This window comes from Serinus canaria, chromosome 3 (assembly GCF_022539315.1).
Source record: "Serinus canaria isolate serCan28SL12 chromosome 3, serCan2020, whole genome shotgun sequence".
NCBI lineage: Eukaryota > Metazoa > Chordata > Aves > Passeriformes > Fringillidae > Serinus > Serinus canaria.
The window spans coordinates 40,820,197-40,842,606 of NC_066316.1; the positions used below are offsets into that span (position 1 = coordinate 40,820,197).

Genomic DNA, 22,410 nt, shown 5'->3' on the forward strand with positions numbered 1-22,410 from the left:
CTTAAGAAAGGCATACTTGTTCAAGAAAGTTGGTATCACAAATACATATAAAATCCCACTAAACAGCACTCAAAATAGTTAAATGTCCTCTACTGAAAAAAGGTAAAGTTAGCAGATTCCTGTAGTGTCATTTCATAATTACCCATTAAAAAGATAACAGCAATAATAGCTACTCAGACTGAGTAAAGAATGGATACCAACCAATTGGGCAATCCTTCTTATTGCACATATCATGTTGCTTGGTATCTCCAACACATGGCTTTCCTCCATACTGTGGCTCTGGACTGTTGCAGAGGCGAGACCTCTCACGAATTCCTCCTCCACAGGTGACAGTGCAGGCAGACCACGGGGACCAAGGACCCCACTGGCCATTCACTGAGATATGTAAAAGAGCAGAGAATCACAGGCAATAAAGTGGGGACATCTGGTGCCAATGACAACAATCTTTCATCAGATCCCTGACTAGAGACAGTTCCTTGCTATGTATGTGGAAAAATTATGGCAGATGTTTGCACTGAGATAGCAATATTTCAGAAACAAACCAATGAATGAAAAATACCCAACTACATCATAGGCATTTTTTGGCCAGTAATTCAAAATAGCATGCCATGGCCACTAAAGGTGCAAAGAGAAAAAAAGGAGGAAAAATTATATGAAAGGAAAGTGAAAGTGTATGGAATGAAAGGTCTCTAAAAAAGGTTTAAAAGTGTAGATGAATCAGATAATTATAATAGCAATCAATTGTGTTAAATGTGTAAAAATATTCACAAATATCAAAGAAACCTGACTACTGGACCATTCTATGTGTATTCCTAACAAGTACAGAGACAGCTTCCTTTTAGAAAGGAAGTCTTTATTTTTGATATGCAGAGACATATCAGTAAAATGGAAGCTTCTCAAACTCTTAATATTTAAAGCCAAATTATAACTTGGAAGGTTTACAAAACCTCTGACTGCATTTTTGTCTTCATTTTCAAAACACCCTTGTGTGTTATTTCAGTCATAAGATAAAGTTGTATTTTCCATCACAGAAATTCACTGCTGTTTAGATCTGAACAAAGACAAGGAATTCAGCTGGAATATTACTGTGCTACTTCTGATTCAAGACCACATACATACCTGGACATGGAGCCTTCTCACACTTCTCTGTTTCCCGACCATTTCCCACACAGTTTTTCCCACCCATCTGGGGAATAGGAGAATTGCAGAGGCGGATGCGGGTGATATTTCCCACTCCACAGGTAACTGAACAGGAAGACCAGGGAGACCAGTGACTCCAGCCACCATCCTGACGTACTGCCAGAGAAAAGAGCACAACTGAAGCAAACAGCCCACCTGCAGCAGTAATACAAACTCACTTGTCAGGCCAGCCTTCCAATGAGCCTCTCACCACATCTGATATATGTCCCATCTCTTTCCCACCATTGGGAAAGAGATGGGACATGTATCAGATGTGGTGAGAGGCATGCCACCTCAGGTACTCAACAGCTTTCTTAGGAATTTTAGTAACCACCGTATGACTAACAATTATGGCAGATACTTCACTTAAAAATAAACATTTCCAATAAAACAAAAACTTATTCAAAATGCACATTTGGACATCTAGCAGTCTCAGCTGCTATATATTGCCTTAGGTACTATATAATCCTGAATATCACAGGTAATTTGCAACAGCATTAACTAAACTTCTGGAATACCATCCTTGTAAGTGCCTTAAAAACAAAAGCAGTTTGATATTTTTCAGAAAATTTCAGAAATCTTCAGAAATTTCTGAAATTTTTTCAGAAATCTTCCATGATTACTGTATTCCTAAACACAGCTAAGTTAATGGAATGGCCCAACAATCATTGAATGGCAGATGTAAAGACAGCCTTGAATATCACGTTTACAAACTAAGTGTTATCTCCAAACTGAGTTCAAACAAAAGACTCTAGGTCATAATGTTAAAGAAAGGATCATTCGTCACCTTTTTCTTTTTAACATAATTAAGCCCAGAATGTACATACCTAAAAATTTGTCAGGAAAGTGACATTTGACATATTTGAAAGGGGAAAATTGGCAAAGCATCTAATGACAGCTACTTTAACAGTGCATATAGGATTTCGTTTATACATACCTGTCCTGACTAAACTTGGTTTTGCTTTGAAATGTCCAAAGAAGCTTTTAAAAAGGAATAAATGCATTACTTACTGCGATGGTCACATTTCTTAAAGCTGCACATCCTTGTTTGGATGTGAGGACCTGTGCAAGCACTCCTGGTGACATCACATGACCTTCCTCGCATCTGTGTCCCAGAGCCACAGGTAACTGAGCACTTTGTCCAGTCTGACCACGGTGACCAGCCCTCCTCACTGTCATCAGCTGCAGAGCAAAAGGTAAGAAAAAGTCTTAGCTTTGAAAGTTGCTCTGTTATCCTATTTAGAAGATATTCTCTTCTCTTTTTCTGCAGAACATGTACTTTAACATTTAGATCTCTCCTTTCCTAATTTTGTTTTCCCTAGCTGCCACCGTCATTATGTAATTATGGTGTAATATAATGAGAGGTTAGTTCAGATAAGAATCCTGGATCTTCATGAACGTGTGTGCAGTGTGTTTGCACACTGATCTTTGAAGCAAGAAGCAATGATCTTTGAAGGAAAATCATTTTGGCCCCACCTTTGAAAGCTGCATAATGGTGAACATTATCAAGAGCACATTTTAAGAATATGCCCTATGCTCTGAATGGGCAAAAAAATGTGAAACATGTCTGGGGAGAAGCATGCTTTTAACATTTTATGCCCAAAGTAGCTAAGCAGGTTATCACCTTAATTCTAAGTAACCAATATAATCAATGAAGACAGACCAAATCCTTCAGAGGGTAACTTCAAGCACCCAAGTTATTTTGTATGATCTTTGTATACATACAAGTTCGATATTTGATCTTACCTGCCTTGACATCTTGTTTCGAACTTTCAAAAACACTAGTAGTGATTTTAAATAATGCCAAAGACTATCTATCTTTCTCCTCAGCTAAATACTCACAATGAGAGCAGACTGGACAGCATTCGCCTTCAACAAAAACTGGATCAGCACAGGAAACTGCTGGGCAGGTGATTTGATTGCACACAATTTTGGAATCCTACAGGCAAAGAAATCAATTCACTGATGTATGCTCACAGAGAGGTAAACGAAGGTGGGCATCTGGGGAAGTTTCATGCGGAAATGTTTTGATTTGTTCTATCATGGACATGGGGACTCCTTTTTATAAACATCATTAAGTCCAGGCAAGCTCTAAGTAAATATGACCTGACGTGGACAGTTGAGCTGGAACTCCATTTCTGCAGAAAAGAATATTTCCAAAACCTTACCTGGCAAATGCACTTGGTGCAGCTATCCACAATCCAGCTTTCATTATCTGCAAAGACACGACCATCCTGCCAGCAAACCGGTTGGTTCTTTGTTGTTTTGTTAGGCCCAATCAGTTCCCACATAATTTGATTCTCTTCAGACTGGAAGATGAATTTAATGAAAACAAACTGTGTATTTTATAAGCAAACTGTTTTAAATAGACAAAACTGAGATACAACCAGACTAAATTCTTCCATCAAAAAAATTATTTTTATGTAGATAAGGAAGATGATCTTAAATACTGCAGTCCTGAATAGCTATTCTTGTAACAATGGTTCAAACACAGTCACACAATACTAAGGGAAATCTGTTCTTAGTCTTTTTGCTTTCTTCTACTACAGCTTATCTTTAGGTGTGAAGATTTTAGTCCTGACACATATGGCATACTAAGAAAATTCCTTCAGAAATAATTAGCTGATTCAGAATAAGAAGAGGGGCAGACTTCAGCAAAACATCACCATCATACTTCAACTATGAAAATCCCATACATTTACTCACAATTTAGGTGCCCCATGTAGCCACTTACTGAGGTATTCATAAATGGTGTAAACATGGTAATAAGGCTTTAACAGAATGCAAGCAAGGTTGGAATTTCTAGCTTTCAATTTCCAAACCTTTAGAAGGATTTCTCCTGTGTAAGAGCCCCTGTGTGTGTGTGGGCTCTTTTAAACCCAGTCTGTTAAAACCAAGCCTTGATTAAAGAGTTGTACTCAAGAACTACCAAAGTAGTCTCAATGAAAAGAGGACATCTTTACATTACATAGATATACTAACAGGTGTTCATATGCAATATAGAAATCTCTATTAAATACCCCAGCATAAAATAAGGAAGGAAAGAGCACTGCACAGCAGACTTCCATCAGCTCTCCAGACTTGCAGGTACCTACCACTTTCTGGAGGTTGTCAGCCAAGTTGTTGACCACGATGCGCAGGCCGGTGAGCTCTGTGAACATGGATCCCAGCTCCTCACAGGAGCGGTCACAGAACTCGGCCTTCTCCGCTTTCTCACCCACGTACTCCGTTGTCACAGCGGGGCTCAAGTGAAGGATTTCAGTGCTCTCGTTGATGGTGTTCACTTCAGCTGGTAGCAAGAGAATGAAAGAGAAGAGCAGCATATACAAAGCTCTTCCACAGATTATAGATTCCTGCTGAAATCACAGACTGGCACCCATAGGTAGGGTTTAAACACATCTATTTTGGCACAGCTTCATGCTTATTATACCCATGAATAAAAGAGGGGTTAGATGTCAGTTGGTTCCAATTATAGGCTTTCCCTTTTCAAAATTAAGAACCAAGCTGTCTCACTTTAAAATTGTTGGCACTGCAACACATTCATTTATGAAGAAGGCTAACAAAAGGATGCAGTATCAAAAAAACAATCCTATTTTATCCACTCAGACATAAAAGGTTTCAGATTTTTTCATGACCTATCACATTTCCTCAAGGCAGAGAAAAAGGCAGGAGAAAGTTTCCTTGCAGAAAGTCATTGTCCTTGTTCTTCCATAAATTCCATGGTTGTATCAAATTTGGACCGTCATGCAATGTATACCAGACTGGGCTGCTCTATATTGCACTGCCCAGTGTTAAGCTCAGAGGAGCTGTTATAAAAACAGTTTCATTCTGAAGTGAAATGGAGGTCAAGCTAAGATCAGACAGATTATTTAATTTGTCACTCCAAAGACTCCTCCAAAAGGCAGATTGTAATTAAAACAGAACTTTGCATGAATTAGACAGGGAGAACTGGACATATTCTAATAAAATTTTAAGAGACATCCCTGTCTACAGTAAATTCCTGAAAAATAACATAACAGAATGCATTATTTTAATTAATAAAAAAGCACACAGCACATAGATAACTAAATTAAACAGTCTATGTTCTGTTAAGCATTTGAGTCTCCATCAGGTAAATATCTTATGGATTCAATGGACACTTTCTCTAAGGACTCCATGAGAAACTCAAAGTTGGTATCAGCTATACAGCAATCCATACTTCCCTATCTCTTCATAAAGACTTCTTTACCAGATGTAGTGACACTGGAATAGCTCAAGGTTACCAAAGAGAAGACAAGTAAAGGATATAGCAATTTAAAAAAAAGAAATCAGCACAGGAAGTTGTGCCAAAACCCCAATATCATTCCATGTTGACAAATCACCAAAGGCAGAAAGTCTTCAGAACTGTTAAGAGCTTGATTTGATGCTTTACCATGCAATGTAAATTATTATATATAAATATAAAAGGAAATAAAAACAGGAGCAAAGTATTCTTCGTTCATTTGGAAGGCTAAAAATAAAAGAAGAAAGAACCAACCCACAATATGACATTAAGTGATTACTTCTCAACCAAACTTAAAATTATTGGCTTGATGTGCTTTTAAATTAGCTATGAAACATCTGCCACTAGCCAAGGTCTACAAAAAATTGTTCTCAGTTTTCCAAAGTTGAAGCAATTGTCCAGCTTCATTTACAGTATGGTAGAAAACCACATAGCAGATCAGAACTCTGTGTCATAACAGTTTATTTCATCTGCTTTTTGATTCCCTGGAAAGAATGCAATTTTCCTACCACATTGGAACACTAGATTTCTCAGATCCCCCCACAGCACTTCTCAGATCATTAATTTCATATTTTTCAAGCCAACATGGAGTATGCCTTGACCGGAACATTCTGAGGACATTAATAAAGTTGCAATCTCAGCAGGAAACATAAACCAAAACTATGTTAGAAGAACTAAATCCTCACTTCCTACTGGTACTTGGCAGTGACTGAAAGAAGATGCCTGGGGATCACTGGGAAATCAGTTCTCTGCTGCTGGCTTCCTGCTAATTTCCTAAGGACCAGATGATTAAAATGAGAAACCAGAAGAATAAAATGTGCATTGTCTCACATATGCAAATATCATTCTGTTGATACAACTCAAGAAGGGATTTTATTGATGTTCCTACTTAGGTGTGTTTTTGTCATCTTTCCTATCCAGTGCAGTGTATAAATCCTGCCTAAAGGATTAGAAGTCACCACACTACAGACATACTTTCCTACCCTCAACCAAACAGCAATCACAAGCCACCATTTCACCATATGCCACATTCCCATATTAGGCTTAAAGACACATTGGGAAAACACAGTCCTGTCTCCTTTTGCATTCTTAGGGCTGAGGGAACTTCATTGGTAACATCAGCCTTGCTGTCATGGACATTAACACACAAATATGTCATCTTAATGCCTGTACTTAAGCTCAACAAGTCTGCCACCAAAATGGGAAAATATCTTTTAGTCAGTAAGATCATTCATGGCTTTTCAACTGTGGTAATTGTCATTAGCAGCATGCCCCAAGTTTCAATACTGGGCCCAGTCTTGTTTAACTTATCCATCAACGACTTAGGTGAAGGGACAGATGCCTCCTCAGCAAGTTCACAGATGACACAAAGCTGGGAGGAGTGACCAGTACCCCCGAGGGCTGTGCCAACCTTCAGAAGGACCTCAGCAGGCTGGAGACAAAGGCAGAGAAGAGCCATTCTGCCCTTTTTCATCATCCTCAGCCATAGCTGGAGTGCTGTGTCCAATTCTAGGCTCCTCAGTACAAGAAATATATCCATACCCACCCTGGACTGGGTCCAACCACAGACTACAAAGTTAATTAAGGGATTGGAGCCTCCATCTTATGAGGAAAAGCTGAAGGAGTTGGGCCTGTTCAGCCTCAAAGACAACTGAAAGGGGACCTCATCAAGGTGTATAAATATCTAAAGGGGATGGAGCCAGGCTCTGTTCAGTGGTGCCAAGCAAAAGGACAAGAGGCAAAGGACAAACTGATGCACAAGAAGTTCCACCTGGATATGAGGAAGAACTTCTTTACTGTGTGGGAGACCAAGCACTGGAACAGCTTCCCAGAGAGATTGTGGAGACTCCCTCAGTGGAGATATTCAAGAATTATCTGGACACAACTCTGTGCCACATGCCCTTGGATGACCCTCCTTGAGCAGGGAAGTTACACCAATGATGCCCTGCAGTCCTTTTCAGCCTGACCCATTCCATGAGTATGTAATTAAGCAGGATAGGCAATGTCAGACTCTGACATGCACATAAAAACTTCAAGTAATTTTGATGGCCTCACTATGCTATTCATTCTCTTCTATTACTGCACAAGAAATTTCCATCTTGTATTATTCTCTTGGTGTTGCAAAGTAAAAGCAGAAATACTGTGAATTGAATTATTTGCTAAATAATCCCCAGTAAGGATAAAACAGAAACCCCAAATCTGTATAATTTATAGCACTGAAAATTTGGCAATTGACAGATGTGATAAAAATAGATTAAGGAAATATTATCTGTTGGTTATCAGCAGCTTACAGCTGTAGAAGAATTCCTCCAAAGGTATGTATTAGCATGAAGAATTCAATTAATCCTTTAGGCTCCCACTGGTTTCTTCTTCATAGCAGAGGAACAGTAACATTGCATTTCTACTTGGTGATATTTCAAAACATTTAGTACTCCTTTGAAGAAGTCAAGATCTGCTATCATTTAGTTTCTGGGTTTTGCATAAACAAGGAAAAAATTGAGTTCAATCTACTTACCTGATTTTCTATATACTATATATCTGAGCAAAGTAACAGAAATAATGACATTTCAGGTGGCAGGAGTTTCAAACAAAACCCTGAAGTCCTGTCTTGTGCACCCACAACATTCCTCTGACAGATTGAGCTGGCTCTGATTCTTGACTGAGCTCTTGTCAGCTACAAGCACTGGGATGTAAAACAGTCAGCACCTCCTAGAAGCTTGAGTAGAAAACCTTAGCACATATTTAACAAATAATCCTAATTTTTTTATAGGGAATCCACTACACACAGAGTGCTCCCCCTCCTGCCAGGGTAAGCATGAACTGGACTAACAAGAACACGTCAGCCCATAACATGCAAGCCTTCCATATCTCTTCCTTTGATTTCTTATTTTCCTGAGGCTGTCTTGATTAACAATACTTTGGGAATCAAACCCAAAGCCTCTTTCAGCCAAAGGTATTGCCAAAGAATTCAGCATCATTAAAAATGGCAGACTAGTTTGTGGGCCCATTGACAGCAGCAGAAGCAACACTACCTGTCTGGTGTGCAAAAAATTGCAGAAAACTCATGTAAGAAAATATGTATTTTCCTACATGCGCTCTTTTCCCTTTCATTTCTACTAATTTATTGCTCAACAGATTTTTTTCCCCAACTTAAAAACAGAGGTTCAGAGTTATAAACCTAAGTAACTGAATTGAAATAATAGGCTAGAAAGTAGAAATGACATAATATAAACATATAAGCTCTTCCCCTTACCACCAAAAAAGCAACTTATTCTCCTTTTCATTTCAAAGGGATCTGTTGCCTGGTTTTAGGATAATATTTCACAACTGACATTTCTAATTTTCATATTCAACTGAACAGTATTAACCAAATAAAAAAAGCCTTACTTGACTGGCTTCTCTGGCATCCTTTCTTACGCAGAACATCCTCTATTGAAGTATCAAAGATTAACTGAATATTTTGCAAAAGACCCTGTAATAATAATTTTAAAAATCAATTAACAGCAGTAAGATCAATTTTTGAGTAACTAATGACTGATCTATCTCAATTCCATGCTACTGACTGGATTCAGACATAAGCAAACACATAAAAAGCAATCTACAAGGCATTAAACCTGACACACAGGAAAAAAAAAGTGGTTATAGCTTTGTTATAGACAATTTCAGTATTACAAGCCACAAAGATATGTTCTGAAACATGTAATTATAAAAGATAGTAATCTGCTACAAGCTCAAATCTCCATTTTCATAGTAAATTTTAGATTTGTCATAGGGTCAAAGCCAACTTTTCTGCACCATCACACTTCCATCCTTAGCCAATCATTCCCATGCACCACAGTTCACTGCCTGTTCAATTGTGCTGACTCTATCCTGAGACAAGACTCTAAAACCAGACTGGTATCTATTTCAATTGGGAAAAAACCCTCAAAGAAAAAAAAAATTATAAATTAAAACCCAGATTGTTTCAGTGAGCCACTTAGCTGTACAGCTTCAGAACCAGAGTAACACAGTCATGGAGGCAGGAATGGAGAGGCTGTGGGCAAGAACTTTTGAAGTCCCTGGCAAAACTGGTCATCCCATGGAGCCAAACTCCAGAATGTCAGGCTCTGGCTGAAAACTAGATGGCACAACATGAGAAAGAAAGGGCTTTTTGAAATTTTTGGAGCCATGAGTTCAAGTCTGACTTCAGCTGTGACTGAAAAGAAGCCATCCTTAAAGCAGCTGGACCAGATCACATCACTAGATTATGAGGCAGAAGGTCACTTTCATTTGATAGGAAAACCAAAAAGCTGGTAATTGCTTCATCTCAAATGTTTTCCACAAAAAGGAAAACAATTTCATTTACAGGACTGATCAAAACTTTTTGTTGTATTTCTTTTCTCAAATTTTTCCTCTTTTTAAAATTTAAATTGAAAAGAAACATTCAAAATGGCAAAACAGGATGTTCTGATGCAGGATGGACCAACACCACATGCTTCAGCTCCATTAAAAATTCTTTGTTTTCTTCTTCTTTCAAATAGAAAAATAAAAATATTGACATGTTCTCATGATTTGAATAGATTAGTTCAATGTAAAAACAGTTCTTCAGGAAATTTGCAAAAAATTCAACAGATCACCACAAAAACCCAACATCTCTAGAAGTTTTACATCCTGAAGAGAAAAGGGATGGTTGCACAGGAAACCCAAAAATTGGTTTTGCACACCTTTTCTGGATTTAGATTTTGCTTTGCCCTTGCTTTCAGAAACCTCAAAATCATACAACACAGATCCAGCAGTTAATAAAAGCACACTCTGAAGAAAGTCTGCTTGGGAACACCCGTGACCCCATCAAATCCAAGAGGCACCGGGACAACAAAACTGTGCCCACTGCATCTTCCCAAACTACTTGCAGTTACCTTCTTACCACACCAGAGGCCCAAGGTTCTGCAGGTCACCTACCCTGAAATGGTTCTCCCGAGTGGACCCTTTCGCCACATACAACCTGCTGCTCTCTGCTTTCAGCTGCTCATAGAAAGGCTCCTCCAGGATGAAGCTGTCAATAAGGTCACAGCCAACATAGAGGTTGTAGTTCTCCCCCGTTATCTGCACGGTGAGGTTCTTCCACTGGGAGTCAGCAAGGTCCACGTCTTCCAGGGAAATCACATTCTGGAAGCCATCCACCCAATAGATAAGGTCCAGGGTGTTGGCCCGGCCATTGGAAATGATCTCAAACTGCCTCTCACTGATGCCAGGACCCTCCAAAGCAAGGAGAGTGCCTCTGGATTGCCTGTCCTGCCTCAGGGTGGCTGAGAGGATAAAGCCCTCATTCTGCCGTATTAGTTTTAGGATCTTTTTTAGTTTCTCGGGTTTACATGGAGGTATGTGGTCAAAGCGAATGAACCGGTACGCTGGCACCGTGGGGTCCGGGCCCCGGAACACCTTTGCTCCAACGGTCTTGCGGTTTATGTTACTGACTTGAAGTAAATCAAAGGTGGTCTCCTCTTCCTTGTCACCATCTGGAAAAGTTAACAGCATGTGACAATGTGTCTACAAGAAGTCTTACAAGAAACAGCACAGTACAGTACACTTAGTAACTGCAATTGTATGACAGACCTTAAGGACCAGCAGAGCAAGCCCAGTACTTTCTGGCCTCCACAAATGGAACTGTTCCTACAAGAAGGTAGGTGAACCATATTTTCTGCCTGGCATTTTCATTTACATGAAAATTGTCTCCTTCTGTGTGTACAAACACTTTTCATTATACATTTATACATATAGCTTCATGTTTTGTAGCACTATATTGTACATATATATCTATTCTGTAGGCCATGTATGTGCCTACACATGGATTCATGCAGCAATTTATTCATTAAATATTTTTTTATATATGATTGAATAAGGAACTTGAGGTAATTTCTACATTTTGATTACCAGATAATGGAAAACCAAATTATGAGAGTCCATGTGCCTACACAACGATGCCAAAAATAAAGAGATTTTCCTTTTAAGACTGTAACCAAAAAATCAGATGTAAATGAGGGTCTGGCACTGTGCCAATTTGTATTCTAACTATATTGGTCTGTAGATGTCTGTTTCTCTACCTTTATCTTTTTAAAATGTTGATCACACTCAGTGATTCTGTTTATGTTACTTTCACCATACATTTCCACCACACAGAAAAGTATAACATCAATTATTTCTGGGATTATATACATTTTAATCAGTAATTTCTAAAGAAAGCAAGTTTGAGATATATTGAGAAATCTTCATTTAGCACTGGCAAGGTATATCTACTAAAAATATCCCAGGCACTTCTAAAAAAATCCTTTATGATTACTTTGCCCACTGTAGTTCAGGTAAGCCAACTTTTTACAACTTTTAGCTTTTGGAGTTAGTCTGTATGCAGTTAAGAGGTGTTGGAACTTACCCTGAGCATTTGAGGAAACCCACAGGGTTATCAAGACAGCAAGCCACAACAACTCTCTCCTCTTCAGCATAACTCCTATGAATAATCCAAAAAGTAGTAAGTATTAGGGAAATTATATTTATCAACTATAAATAATACAATTTTCCTCATGAAATGCCATAAACAGCAACTATATATATAAAATCAGAATTTTTATTTTGATTGATTCTTGTAACACTTATTCTGGGTCTATTCTTGATGGCAGAAGTAAAATGTGATATCAGGTGAAGGGAAGAGGAATTATAAAAGTTGAAGGTCCTTTTTATGGAAATGTCTCTAATAAAAAGGAAAGGGAAAATATAGAGAAAATATAGAGAAAATAGATCATTATTTTCTTAATGAAATTTCAGTAGCTGGCATAGAGACTGTATGACACTACAGGAGATACACCTTATTGGTAGCACATCCTTACTTTGGAGCACAATTTTCAGCCAAAAATCCTTGTAGGATATTGGGATCTAAACTGGATGACAGCTCCAAGTAATAGGGGTACTTTTCAGTACCTTTTTCAGTGCCAGGATACGAACACTCTCTTCCATACATATAAAAATATGTACAATCCTCTGTACCCAACCACAGCTGGATAAAGTGACTCTTAACGTGATGCCGGGTTTGCCCTGTAGCTCTCTGCAGTTATAAACCACATAATTGCATCTCCATATGTGTCTCAGCTCACAATGAATGAAGCATTCCCCGGAACGCGCAGAAATCCAGTTCTCTGCGTACAGCCAAATAACTTCAGCACTGCCAACTCCGCACATTATTGCAAAGACTCAGGGATGCCGCCAGCGCTTGCTGTCTACATTTTCTTTATTCTACACGGAGCTCTTACTACCTGGCATCTCCGGGGTACCACCGCTACGGCCAACGAGAGGCGGCCGCCAGGATGCCTCTCTCACCTCTCGAGCCCAGGGGCTCCCGGCGGGACAGACCCTGCCCGGGCGGCGGGCGCGGCGGCGGCAGGGCTGCCACGGGCAGGTGCCACACACCGCCTGCCCCGTGGCTGCTCCCCGCACCCCGCGTTCCGGCGGCGTGGGCAGCGGGCTGACCGCCCATGGCGAGCTCCGAGCGGCGGCGGCAGAGCGGGCTGACAGCCTCCTCCGCCCGCCGAGCGGGCCCCGCGGCGGGCACGGCACCTCCCCGCCCTGCACCTCACCTGGCATCGGGGAGCCGACGGCCGCTGGGGCTCTGCGGGGCGAGGCCGGCCGGGAGCGGAGCGTGATGCGAGGCGCTGCTGCCGACGCCGTCGCAAGTCCCTCCACGGCCCCGCGCCCCGCGCCTTTATGGGCTGCGGGCCGGGCCCCGCTGTCAATCAGCGGCGCCGGGGCGCGCCCCCGGCTCGCCCCTCCGCGGCGGTGACACAAACCCCGCCGCCCCCTCCCCACCTCGCCTACCTGCGGGGCCATCGCCGGCCCGGGCCCGCCCCCGGCGGGCGGTGCAGGGGCGGTGCGGGGGGCGGGCAGGGCGGCAGCGGCCTTCCCCCCGGGCTAGGAGCAGGAGGGGTGGGCAGGGGAGCCCGCGATCGGTGGGGCGGGGGCCGAGCGCGGCGGAGCCCCCGGGAGGCGGCGCCAGGCCCCGCGGCGGGGCAGGAGCGCGGCCGGGACCCGCCGTCGGGGCCAGCCGGGCTCCCGCGGGCGAGAAGTGTGTCCGCGGCCCCTCCGGCCGGCCCGGCTCTCCCGGGGACACTTGTCGCTTGAGTTCTCGGTGCTCCTGCGGCCACCGCGGCAAAATCCGACCTTCTCCAGGGCTCAGTTATCTCATTTTTATGCTTTTTATTTTTAAATTGAACAACAGCCCAAAGCCGAGACTTTCCCCGTCTCCCGGTCAGTTGGCAGAGTGCTCTCTGGATGTCAGCCAGCGGCTCCTCAAGTGAGAGCAAGCACCTCGGTCCTGCTCTTCTGCGCAAGAAGCACCATCCCCTTTCATTCCATGGATGGCGTTGAGGGCTCACTGAGGCGTGCTCCTTGAGGAGGGAGCCTTGGCCATGGCTAGTGAAAGAAACCTCTCTCTTAGGCTGATCGCTAGGAGAACTGGGAACTATCTCCACAAGCAAGGACTCCAGTCACAACCATTGAATTTTAAAGGTCAATGTCCTGAGGAGCAGCCAGCGTAGCTTCCAGCAGCACGCTCCACAGATAGCAGGAAGATGGATCCCTGTAGTTGGTCTACACACAGAACCTGCCATGGCACATTGATACATTTCAGAAGTCAAAGGAGAAGACCATGATCTTGGCTGCTGAGTCCTGAACTGGGGTTGCAGAATAGCTGTGAAAGAATCCTGCATCTGGTGTGAAGAGGCATGGATTTGGCTCAGTTGCCCGCAGAATCCAAGAAATGTAGCCCTGTCAAATGCATAGGTGGACAAACTTCACAAATCTTGACGCACAAAAAACCAAAACAAGACCCAAACAAAACCAAAAGAAATCCCCCCCCCCCCCGACACACACACACAAAACACACAAAAAACCCCACAAAAACCAAAAAACAGAGCCCGGAAAGTCATTAACTTTGCCCATCACAATTTGAAATTCCAATAGGAAGAGGTGTTGATATTTCAGAGCTCAGAAGACTTCAAAAGACTCAATCTGTCACTACAGCATAAAATGCCAATGCAAGCACTCCTCCCTTTCCGTTTGCCATGCAACCTCCTTCCAACTTGGCTGGCCTTGGCCTTGCAGGGTAGCAGGAGCCAAGGAGCCTTCCCCTTTCTCACAGGGTCCAGGGGACTGAGCCAGGAGAGGAGGGAGAGGGCTTTTTTGTCTTCCTAAGACATTTGGTTTTCAGTTTTGCAAAACCTCAAGAATTTAAAAAAATAGTTAATGATGTTCACAAAACCTCACATTCTAGTGGGTTTACTCATTCCCCCTGCTATATTAAGACTTTGTCTTTATATCTATATATGTAGCTGTGTGGTGTGTTTTCCACTAGATTGAACTGTGCTGGGATAACTCTCATCAGGAAGCTGGTCTGGGATTACAGCTGGAGAAGAGAATGCAGCAAAGTGTTTAAGAGACCAAGAAGAAACTATCTTTGAGATAGTTTCATGTACTATTTGTGCATTTATATGGAAAGCCTTTTTACAATAGAAAATTTTAAGTCAATAAAATAACAATAAAGAGACAAATTTTATTGTGGCAGCTTCTAACCAGCTGCTTCATAGCAAATCTTTCCTTTCAGTCTCTGTGAGTGTTATAGGAATGAAGGATCGATAGCATATTGTTTTGACCTGAGTGGTTTATATATAGGATGATGACCTTTTAGAAGACAGTTTTGATTGTAGTTTTCCACAACCATAAAAATGCTTGCTTGCTCACTTTCCCTCTGGCCACCTTGGAAGAGGTAAACATCTTCTTTCCAAGATTCCTGATGGAAAGTCTCAAAGAAACAAATACGTGCTCTGCTTTGCACAGTGAGGCAATGTACGCATGCAGACATTGGAATAACATTCACGTGTCTCAATTTACCTGATTTTTCAGTGCAAAGGGAAAGTGAACAATGGTAATTAGAGAGATTGTAAAGTCAGATTTACTAACAATCAGGAACACAACTGAGATAACAGTAGATCTCATACTGATGGGTTTTTGTATTATTTTACCTTTCACTGCTTCAGACCGGCACATCGGACATGAGCACAGGTTCTTAACTTCTCATCTCTTTATGCACCTCCCTTTGCCTTTTTCAGGCTTGTGTTTTCCTGCTGTACTAGCCCTTGGGACTTTCCATTTTGGATCGCGTAAACAATGTACAAGGTAACATGCATTACTGAAAATCACTGGAGAATGTCAGGATTCTGTTATGGCACTGTCTCAGAAAGAACTGTGATTTGATGGATGTCCACCAAATATTCCATGGTTTTGCCTAGGACTTTTTCACTGACATTCTGGCTTAGCTTGACTTTGAAGAAGACTTGAACTCTCCTACATTAGAAGGAATCCAAGTAAAGTGGAATATGCTTTACATGCTTTTTTTTTTTTTTCTTTTTCTGCTTTTGTGAAAATTGAAACTTCATGCTTTTGGCATGATCCAAAAGACAAATTCTGTGACTTTTGCTGGGTAAAATTCTGTTCTTTTTTTTTCCTTTTTCTGACAAAAGCATCCCCACTAGTTGAAACAGATCTAGTTGCCTGAGCATGATAAGGTCCTTCAGGTTTTGTCCTGTAGTCCTGGATTTCACCTGATAATCATTCTCACAGAAAAGCTGTCAAAAATCCATGAAGAATTTTTCTTTTTTTCTTCCTGTTGTTGAATTTGATTTTCATAATTCACAGTATTGAGGTTCCAAAACTGAGACAGGTAGCTTCAGATTAGCGTGTGACTCAGTCACTGAGTATTTTGAATGAGCTAGTAGGGACAGGGAGAGAGACCTGAGTGCTTCCTCTGATAACGTGTTGTAAGAACTTCAGCTAAATGCATATTTTGAGTCCTGGAATGGAATCCACAAGGGAGAGTGAATTCATCTATGATGAGGGAGAGTGGTAGTTTTGACAAAGCTTTATGTATGCTCTAGTTTAAGTTCTGGTGCCAGATAAAAATGGGTATCATAATCAGGTACTTAGTCTTCTGCTCTTTGTTTCAGAGGAAGAAGTGTTTTGGGCTTGTTTTAAACCTTCCCTTAAGTAATTTCCAGGTATAAAATATATCCAGATACAAATGCTAATGCATTCTGTCAGAACAAATGGCCATCAACTGCACAAGCCCCAGTTGGTTTGCTGTTACAATAAACTTGTCAAAGAGGGAAATACTGCTACCACCCATTTGCAAACTTCATCTTTACTTTGAAAAGGGCTGTACACAAAAAATTGTGCGGCGGTTTCAGCAGGAAGACTTTGAGTTTAAAGCTAAGTCCATGTCTGAGTGTTTTACTACATTTATTCCTACATGGTTTAACTGGTGTCCCACAGCAAGTTATGGAAAGAGCCTTTCGTAAGTGGAAACCAAGACTCTTAACTCATGGTCAGAAACTTGGATATGGAAACCCTTTTTATTCCCTGTTCTTGCAGTACATATGACAAAACAAATATCCATCTAAAAACAGTTAACTGTGTCCTTTAACATTTTACAGAATTTTTGTACTCTCTCCCCACGTGAGCTGCTGAACCTATTGAGAGTACCAAGTATTTTGAGCCTCCAAAAAGGAACATTCCTCCACCAAGTGCAGTGCAACTGAGCACTGGAAATGCTCTGTAAATCCCGTGTTGCTGCTCTGGGTTAAAAAAAACCCCAAACCTTTTAGCAGATTCAGGACAGATTTATTACTCAAAGACCTGCTTTTATTCAACTTTGTTACATAGTTTCACATTTTATCACAGAGGTATTGACGTTTTCAGTTACAACAGGAAAAAGTCACTGAAGCCCTGACTTTTAAACAACTAAGATTACCCTTACAGCCTGTGATATTATAATTTTTATTATATTTCCAATACCATGCTTTCTGTATGTCAAATGGAATTTGTTCTGTTGTATCTGCATATGTTCAAAGCCAACCCAATCTCCAAGCTTTTAAATTATTTGGATTAAATCCGTATTTAGAAGTAAAACATGCTGAAGTTGACAGTAGCTTTAGCTGAGGAGTAAGTGAATACAACTAAAATTATGACTTCAGTGGTCCAGCTGGATTTTAAAAGTTGTATGGGGGAATGGATGCCATTCATTTCAGGAGGATGTAGCGCCAAACCACTTTTGAAGGCTTGGACCTAGTTTATTTTCATTTAGTAGGAGAAACAAAATGCCAAATGCTCACTGAGAGCTCAATGAGCTGTAACAAATGTTTGAATGATCTTAGTCTAAAAGGAATTTTTTATTGCAATGAGACTCACACCTTGGTTTCATCAGAATTATGGTGGGTCTTTGCCTTACCTGCATAACTGCCCTCTGAAATGTGGATTATTCCCACTGCTGCATGGTGACTGTTGGGGGCTGGAGGTGCAAACATAGGAGAGGACCCCTTTTCTTGGCAGACATGCAGTCCCTTGACCAAGGGTGCTGCCTCTGCTATGTTTTCTCTCTCCTTCCAGCAGGGGCCTGGGTATCCAAACTCTTCCCCTGGGCCCCATTTGTCTATAGGTACAGCAGGTTGGCTAGCTGGCAGCAAAATATGGCCTCACCAGGTACAGTGTGTCCCTGAAACATGGGATTCACAGAGTCTGGAGAGATTGGGAGACATAACTGGGTAGAGAAACTGAATGCTCCATCAGGCCAAGAAAAAAAAATCATACTGAAAAGACTTGAAATTGATTGTAAAAAAATTGAAAGGCCTCAGAGAACAGTCTGGGGGTTTGATATCTCTCCATATGTTCAAAACTCCCACAGATGGAGTCATGAGTCCCACAGGATGAAGTGAAGAGATGAAAGAAAGCAATTCATGAAACTGCTACTGCTGGCTGTCTGTAACTGGGAGAAAGAACATCCTTAAGCTGTGGCCTGATAATGATTATGAAGATTAAAGCTGAACAAATAATTCCCATATTATTTCTTTTTTACTCTAATATGTTTTTGCCTCCTTTTCCCCTCCTAGGAATATCCACACTCAGACCACATTTTCCCCTAGCGCATTAATAATCTGGGTGTGGTCATATAGCTGTTACTTGCATTCTTGATAAATATTTAAAATCCAACTCATCTTGCTTAGCTGTAAATGGTTAGAAGAGTCAGATGGCAGCATTCATGCTCCCCAGTTAGCACACCATCACTTACCAAAAAATACTTGGCTATGCATGTTAAAAGTAGGACCTTTTATGGTACTTATGCTTACAAACATCCATTTTGCTCTGAAATATCTCTGTCAGACATCATCCACGTAGAATTAAATAATTTCAACCATCCTCTGAAAGAGTTCAAAGGTAAAGAAAGTCAGTTTTGCTCTTATATTCTGTGTTCCACTGTAGCTGTCTCTGCTCTTGAAGAGGGAACAGGGAGAAATTTGCTCTGATGATAACTGTAGACTACTCAATTTCGTGTAGTCATATAATGGAGTGCTGAAAAAGTGTTCCTCACAACATACACCAGGAACAAAGCCATGTATTTTCACACATATTCATTGCAGATTTGCCACTTCTTGCAAGTTGCTAGTCTTTAATTTATTTATTTATTTATTTGTGATTAGCTTTATGTTTTGCTCTTCTCAAGGATTGATTGCCTTCACATCAGTGATAGACTAAAAGGAAACTTTGTTCCCCTTGCGATTTGTTCCCCTTGCTAGGAAACATTCTCTTGCTGTTTCTATACTCGTTCTCTGACAATAAGAAAATAATAAGCTAAACAACTGTGATGTAATTCAACCTATACAAGGTTTACTGATATCATTATTTTTACTTGTTTACTTCCCTTACAGAAATTAACTGCATTTTTCCGAAGTGATACTGCTTTCTTAGAATTTCTTCACTTTCCTTTCCATGAATGCTTGCAACGAGGTGGTGGAAAGGGGGGCACAGCAATGGAATACTACTTGGTCAGATGAAGAGGCACGTTGGTGTTTATTATTGTCTTGCATTTATTTAGTTAATTATTTTATGTTTCTTAATGTTTACTTCTATGAAGCCCCCAAAAAAAAGCTGGCTCTACTTCAAGAAAAGTTCTGCTGAGCATAAAGCTTCTAATTTGTCTTTCAGATAACCACATAATGCATCTTAAATTTACATGGCAATTTGCATGGTTCACAGCAATAAGGAAAAGAGAAGTAGGGTTGATGATTATGGCTCTTTTGCAATTGGATGAATGATTTGCAGATGTTGGGGTGATCCTGTGTCGCATGTCACTGGTGGTGGAATCCTGCATGTTGTTGAGGCTTGTGTGGGGTTCTGTTAATGCATTTGTGTGAGCACAAATGTGTAACTGTTCAAAGATGTGTCCATTCCATAAACCTGGTAAGCTCCTTGTGTTATGCTATGTTGTGCTAAGGCACTGAATTTTGGATGCAGCTTGGGTGCAAACATGTAGCTTTACTTCTTTTTGTTTTGTTAAAATATATACTACATGTTAATCTTGTCATCAGACACCCCTTGTTCAAATACAGCAGAATGCCTTTCGTATGTTTTTAATTTGAATTTAATACATTTTTTTCTCAAAAACAAAATACCAAACAAGAAATTTTTCACTTAATTTTAATTATTCTTACTGTTATTCCTCTTTTTTCTGCACCCACTTAAAGGTCTAATCCTTTGCATGTTTATAAAACTCTACTCAAAAACCATCAGCTTAATACCAGCCATCAGAAAAAGTTGTGCCTGAGGCAGTTTCCTAGCTACTTATCTGCCAGCCTGGATGACTCTTCATTCAAAATTCCAGCTCTTGTAGCAATCTTCATTTCCTGCAATTTAACTGATAGTTCTTCATGTGCCATTGGGCCTTAATGTTTCGCTAACAACTGCAGAATTAGATATTTTGCATTTTCCTTCTCTACAAGGTCTATCTTAGCATAAAAACCACCATGAACATCTTTTGGCAAATAGATCTTGCTTTTTCCAGTTTTTCCCCCATCTTCATTTGCTCTTGGTTTCAGCATCTTAAAATTCACTGTGCTTTACTAAAATCTGATTTGCTCTCCTCCTTTATTTTTTAATTTTACCCATTTCCTGTGAGACTGTCCCAGATAAGACAGATTCAGATTCTGGATTTGGAACCTCTGGTGCCAATTCCTTCAAAATCCTGATGCAGAAATTATTTGGTGTTGTAAATTTTGGGAATATCTGACTCAGGGAGTTTAGCCTTTTCTTCTACCTAAGATGTTATATTCTTTTTCAATACCCTTTATTAATTTAATTTTTTTCTCTTTTTTTTTCCCTTTTCTTTTTCCTCCTTGCTTTCCAAATCCATGTATATTTTTGAAATATGAACACCAGAAGCAGATATAGCTTTCCAGTGAAATATGTGATAAAAATATTTTCCCTGTTCTCCTTGGTATTTGCCTATGTATGTGTCCAAGATGTAAGTGCTTTTTCATAATCCTGTTGTAGTTCTTGATGGATTGTTCAATTAACTATTACAGTATGTCCCTTTACAAAGATTAGAGTCACTGCTTCCTATGTTCTCATGTTTCATTGGATTAAATTGTGTGTTTTTAAGGGACATACACGTCAAATATTTATGTAATCTGAAGACTTCAGCAGTTTTGGTATTTTGTTTCAGGTGTATGCAACTAGTGAAGGTGGTTGCAATGAGAAGAGCCCCTTGTAGGGCCTCTCTGCAATACTCTCTTCAGCCACCCACAGTGAAGATCTTTCCCTTATAACTGTTACTGCAACCAAAAGAGTTACTATGCTCTATTTACTACTGCTTTTAATCTATGATCTATGGTGAAAAGATTCTTGAGACAATAAATGACAAACTCTTAATATAAATGTCAGCAGAAGAATTTAAATTTTGCTCAGAAAAGCCTTTAATTATTTTCTTGATCCTGCTTCCAAAGAAAATTAAGTTTCTGTCTGGGAGAACTATTTTTGTACTAGCTTTCCTACTAAATTTCTTAATAAGTGCTCTTTTAGAACTGAGATAGAAAAAGTCAACCATATTTTTCTTCCAAAGTAAATAATGTAATATTGATCAATTATTTTGTAAAATTTTGCAAATACTTTCTCCTTCCTTTGGGCCCCAGAATTACTGTGGCACTCGAGGGTGGCAGAGGGAGGTACCCAACTACCACCCTCTGCATCCCAGAAGTATTGAAGTGTTTTTTACATAGGGCTGGTTACATATCTTTATTTATTGTTTCAGACCCTCAAAATCATACTAAAATGCCTTTGGCTCCCACATTGGAATAAACAAGTGACTGAACCTCTGTTTTTTAATCAATTCAACACACCTTCAGTCACTAGTTCCTATAGCGTAAGTCTGTGGTAATGTAATTCTATAAATTATTAGAGACAGGCTTTTATGAGGGGTTGTTTTTCAATTTTTTTATAAAACTCTGCAGAGAAAGTGATATTCTTGCCATTGAATTTTGGATACTAAATGAAAAACAACAGGGCTGTTTGGGGTACTTCCTCTTAAGGACTTTTAAGACTTTCCTTATCATTTCAGTTTTTTCTATAGCTTGCAACATATGACTTGTGTTAAGAAGATGTTACCAGATAGTCTATAGTCCTGTTCAGGTTTGATCTTGAAGAAACATTCCTGGACAACTGTTTCTGCATTTCTCTTCAGATATAAAGTAAGCGCTAAGACATATTCCCTGCATCAACCTTTCACTAAGAATTGTAGCTACAATTTTCAATAACTAATAACCGAGTCCCCTCAAGACACATTCTTACATGTTAAGAGGAGCCATTTTAAGTGTAATAAAGTTTATGATTTTAAATTCAATGGCAGTTTATAGTATATTTAAAAGTTGATTATTTTTTACACCATCAGAGATGGTTAACTAAGTCCTGTTTTGTGTCCTTTCTTAATTTCTCAGTACACTTGTGATTTTCTCAGAATAATTTCCAGTATAAGTAAGTTAGTGGAATATTAGTTGTGTCTACATATTTTAATCCAAAATTAGATTAAGGTTCTTTGTTTGTTGGAAATCAAATTTTTAGTAATTAATAAA

General features: G+C 40.1%; 1 protein-coding gene across 2 annotated transcripts in view; it reads right to left on the reverse strand.

Moving 5' to 3' along the window:
* The window catches only part of THBS2 (thrombospondin 2), a 32,750-nt gene extending 19,444 nt beyond the window's left edge, over positions 1–13,306 (reverse strand). Inside the window, exons 1-10 of one of the 2 annotated variants that reach the window (XM_050972470.1) lie at positions 13,280–13,306; positions 11,847–11,921; positions 10,379–10,935; positions 8,828–8,912; positions 4,275–4,468; positions 3,348–3,488; positions 3,022–3,118; positions 2,191–2,361; positions 1,120–1,296; positions 202–375 (exon numbers count right to left, since the gene is read on the reverse strand). In XM_050972470.1, the coding sequence (XP_050828427.1) occupies positions 202–375; positions 1,120–1,296; positions 2,191–2,361; positions 3,022–3,118; positions 3,348–3,488; positions 4,275–4,468; positions 8,828–8,912; positions 10,379–10,935; positions 11,847–11,916 (1,666 nt within the window). In that variant the 5' untranslated portion in view covers positions 11,917–11,921; positions 13,280–13,306. Of the gene's footprint in view, positions 1–201; positions 376–1,119; positions 1,297–2,190; positions 2,362–3,021; positions 3,119–3,347; positions 3,489–4,274; positions 4,469–8,827; positions 8,913–10,378; positions 10,936–11,846; positions 11,922–13,041; positions 13,162–13,279 lie in introns of those variants that run through there. The other variant, XM_030236122.2, reaches the window with a different exon arrangement.
* Positions 13,307–22,410: the final 9,104 nt, after the last annotated feature.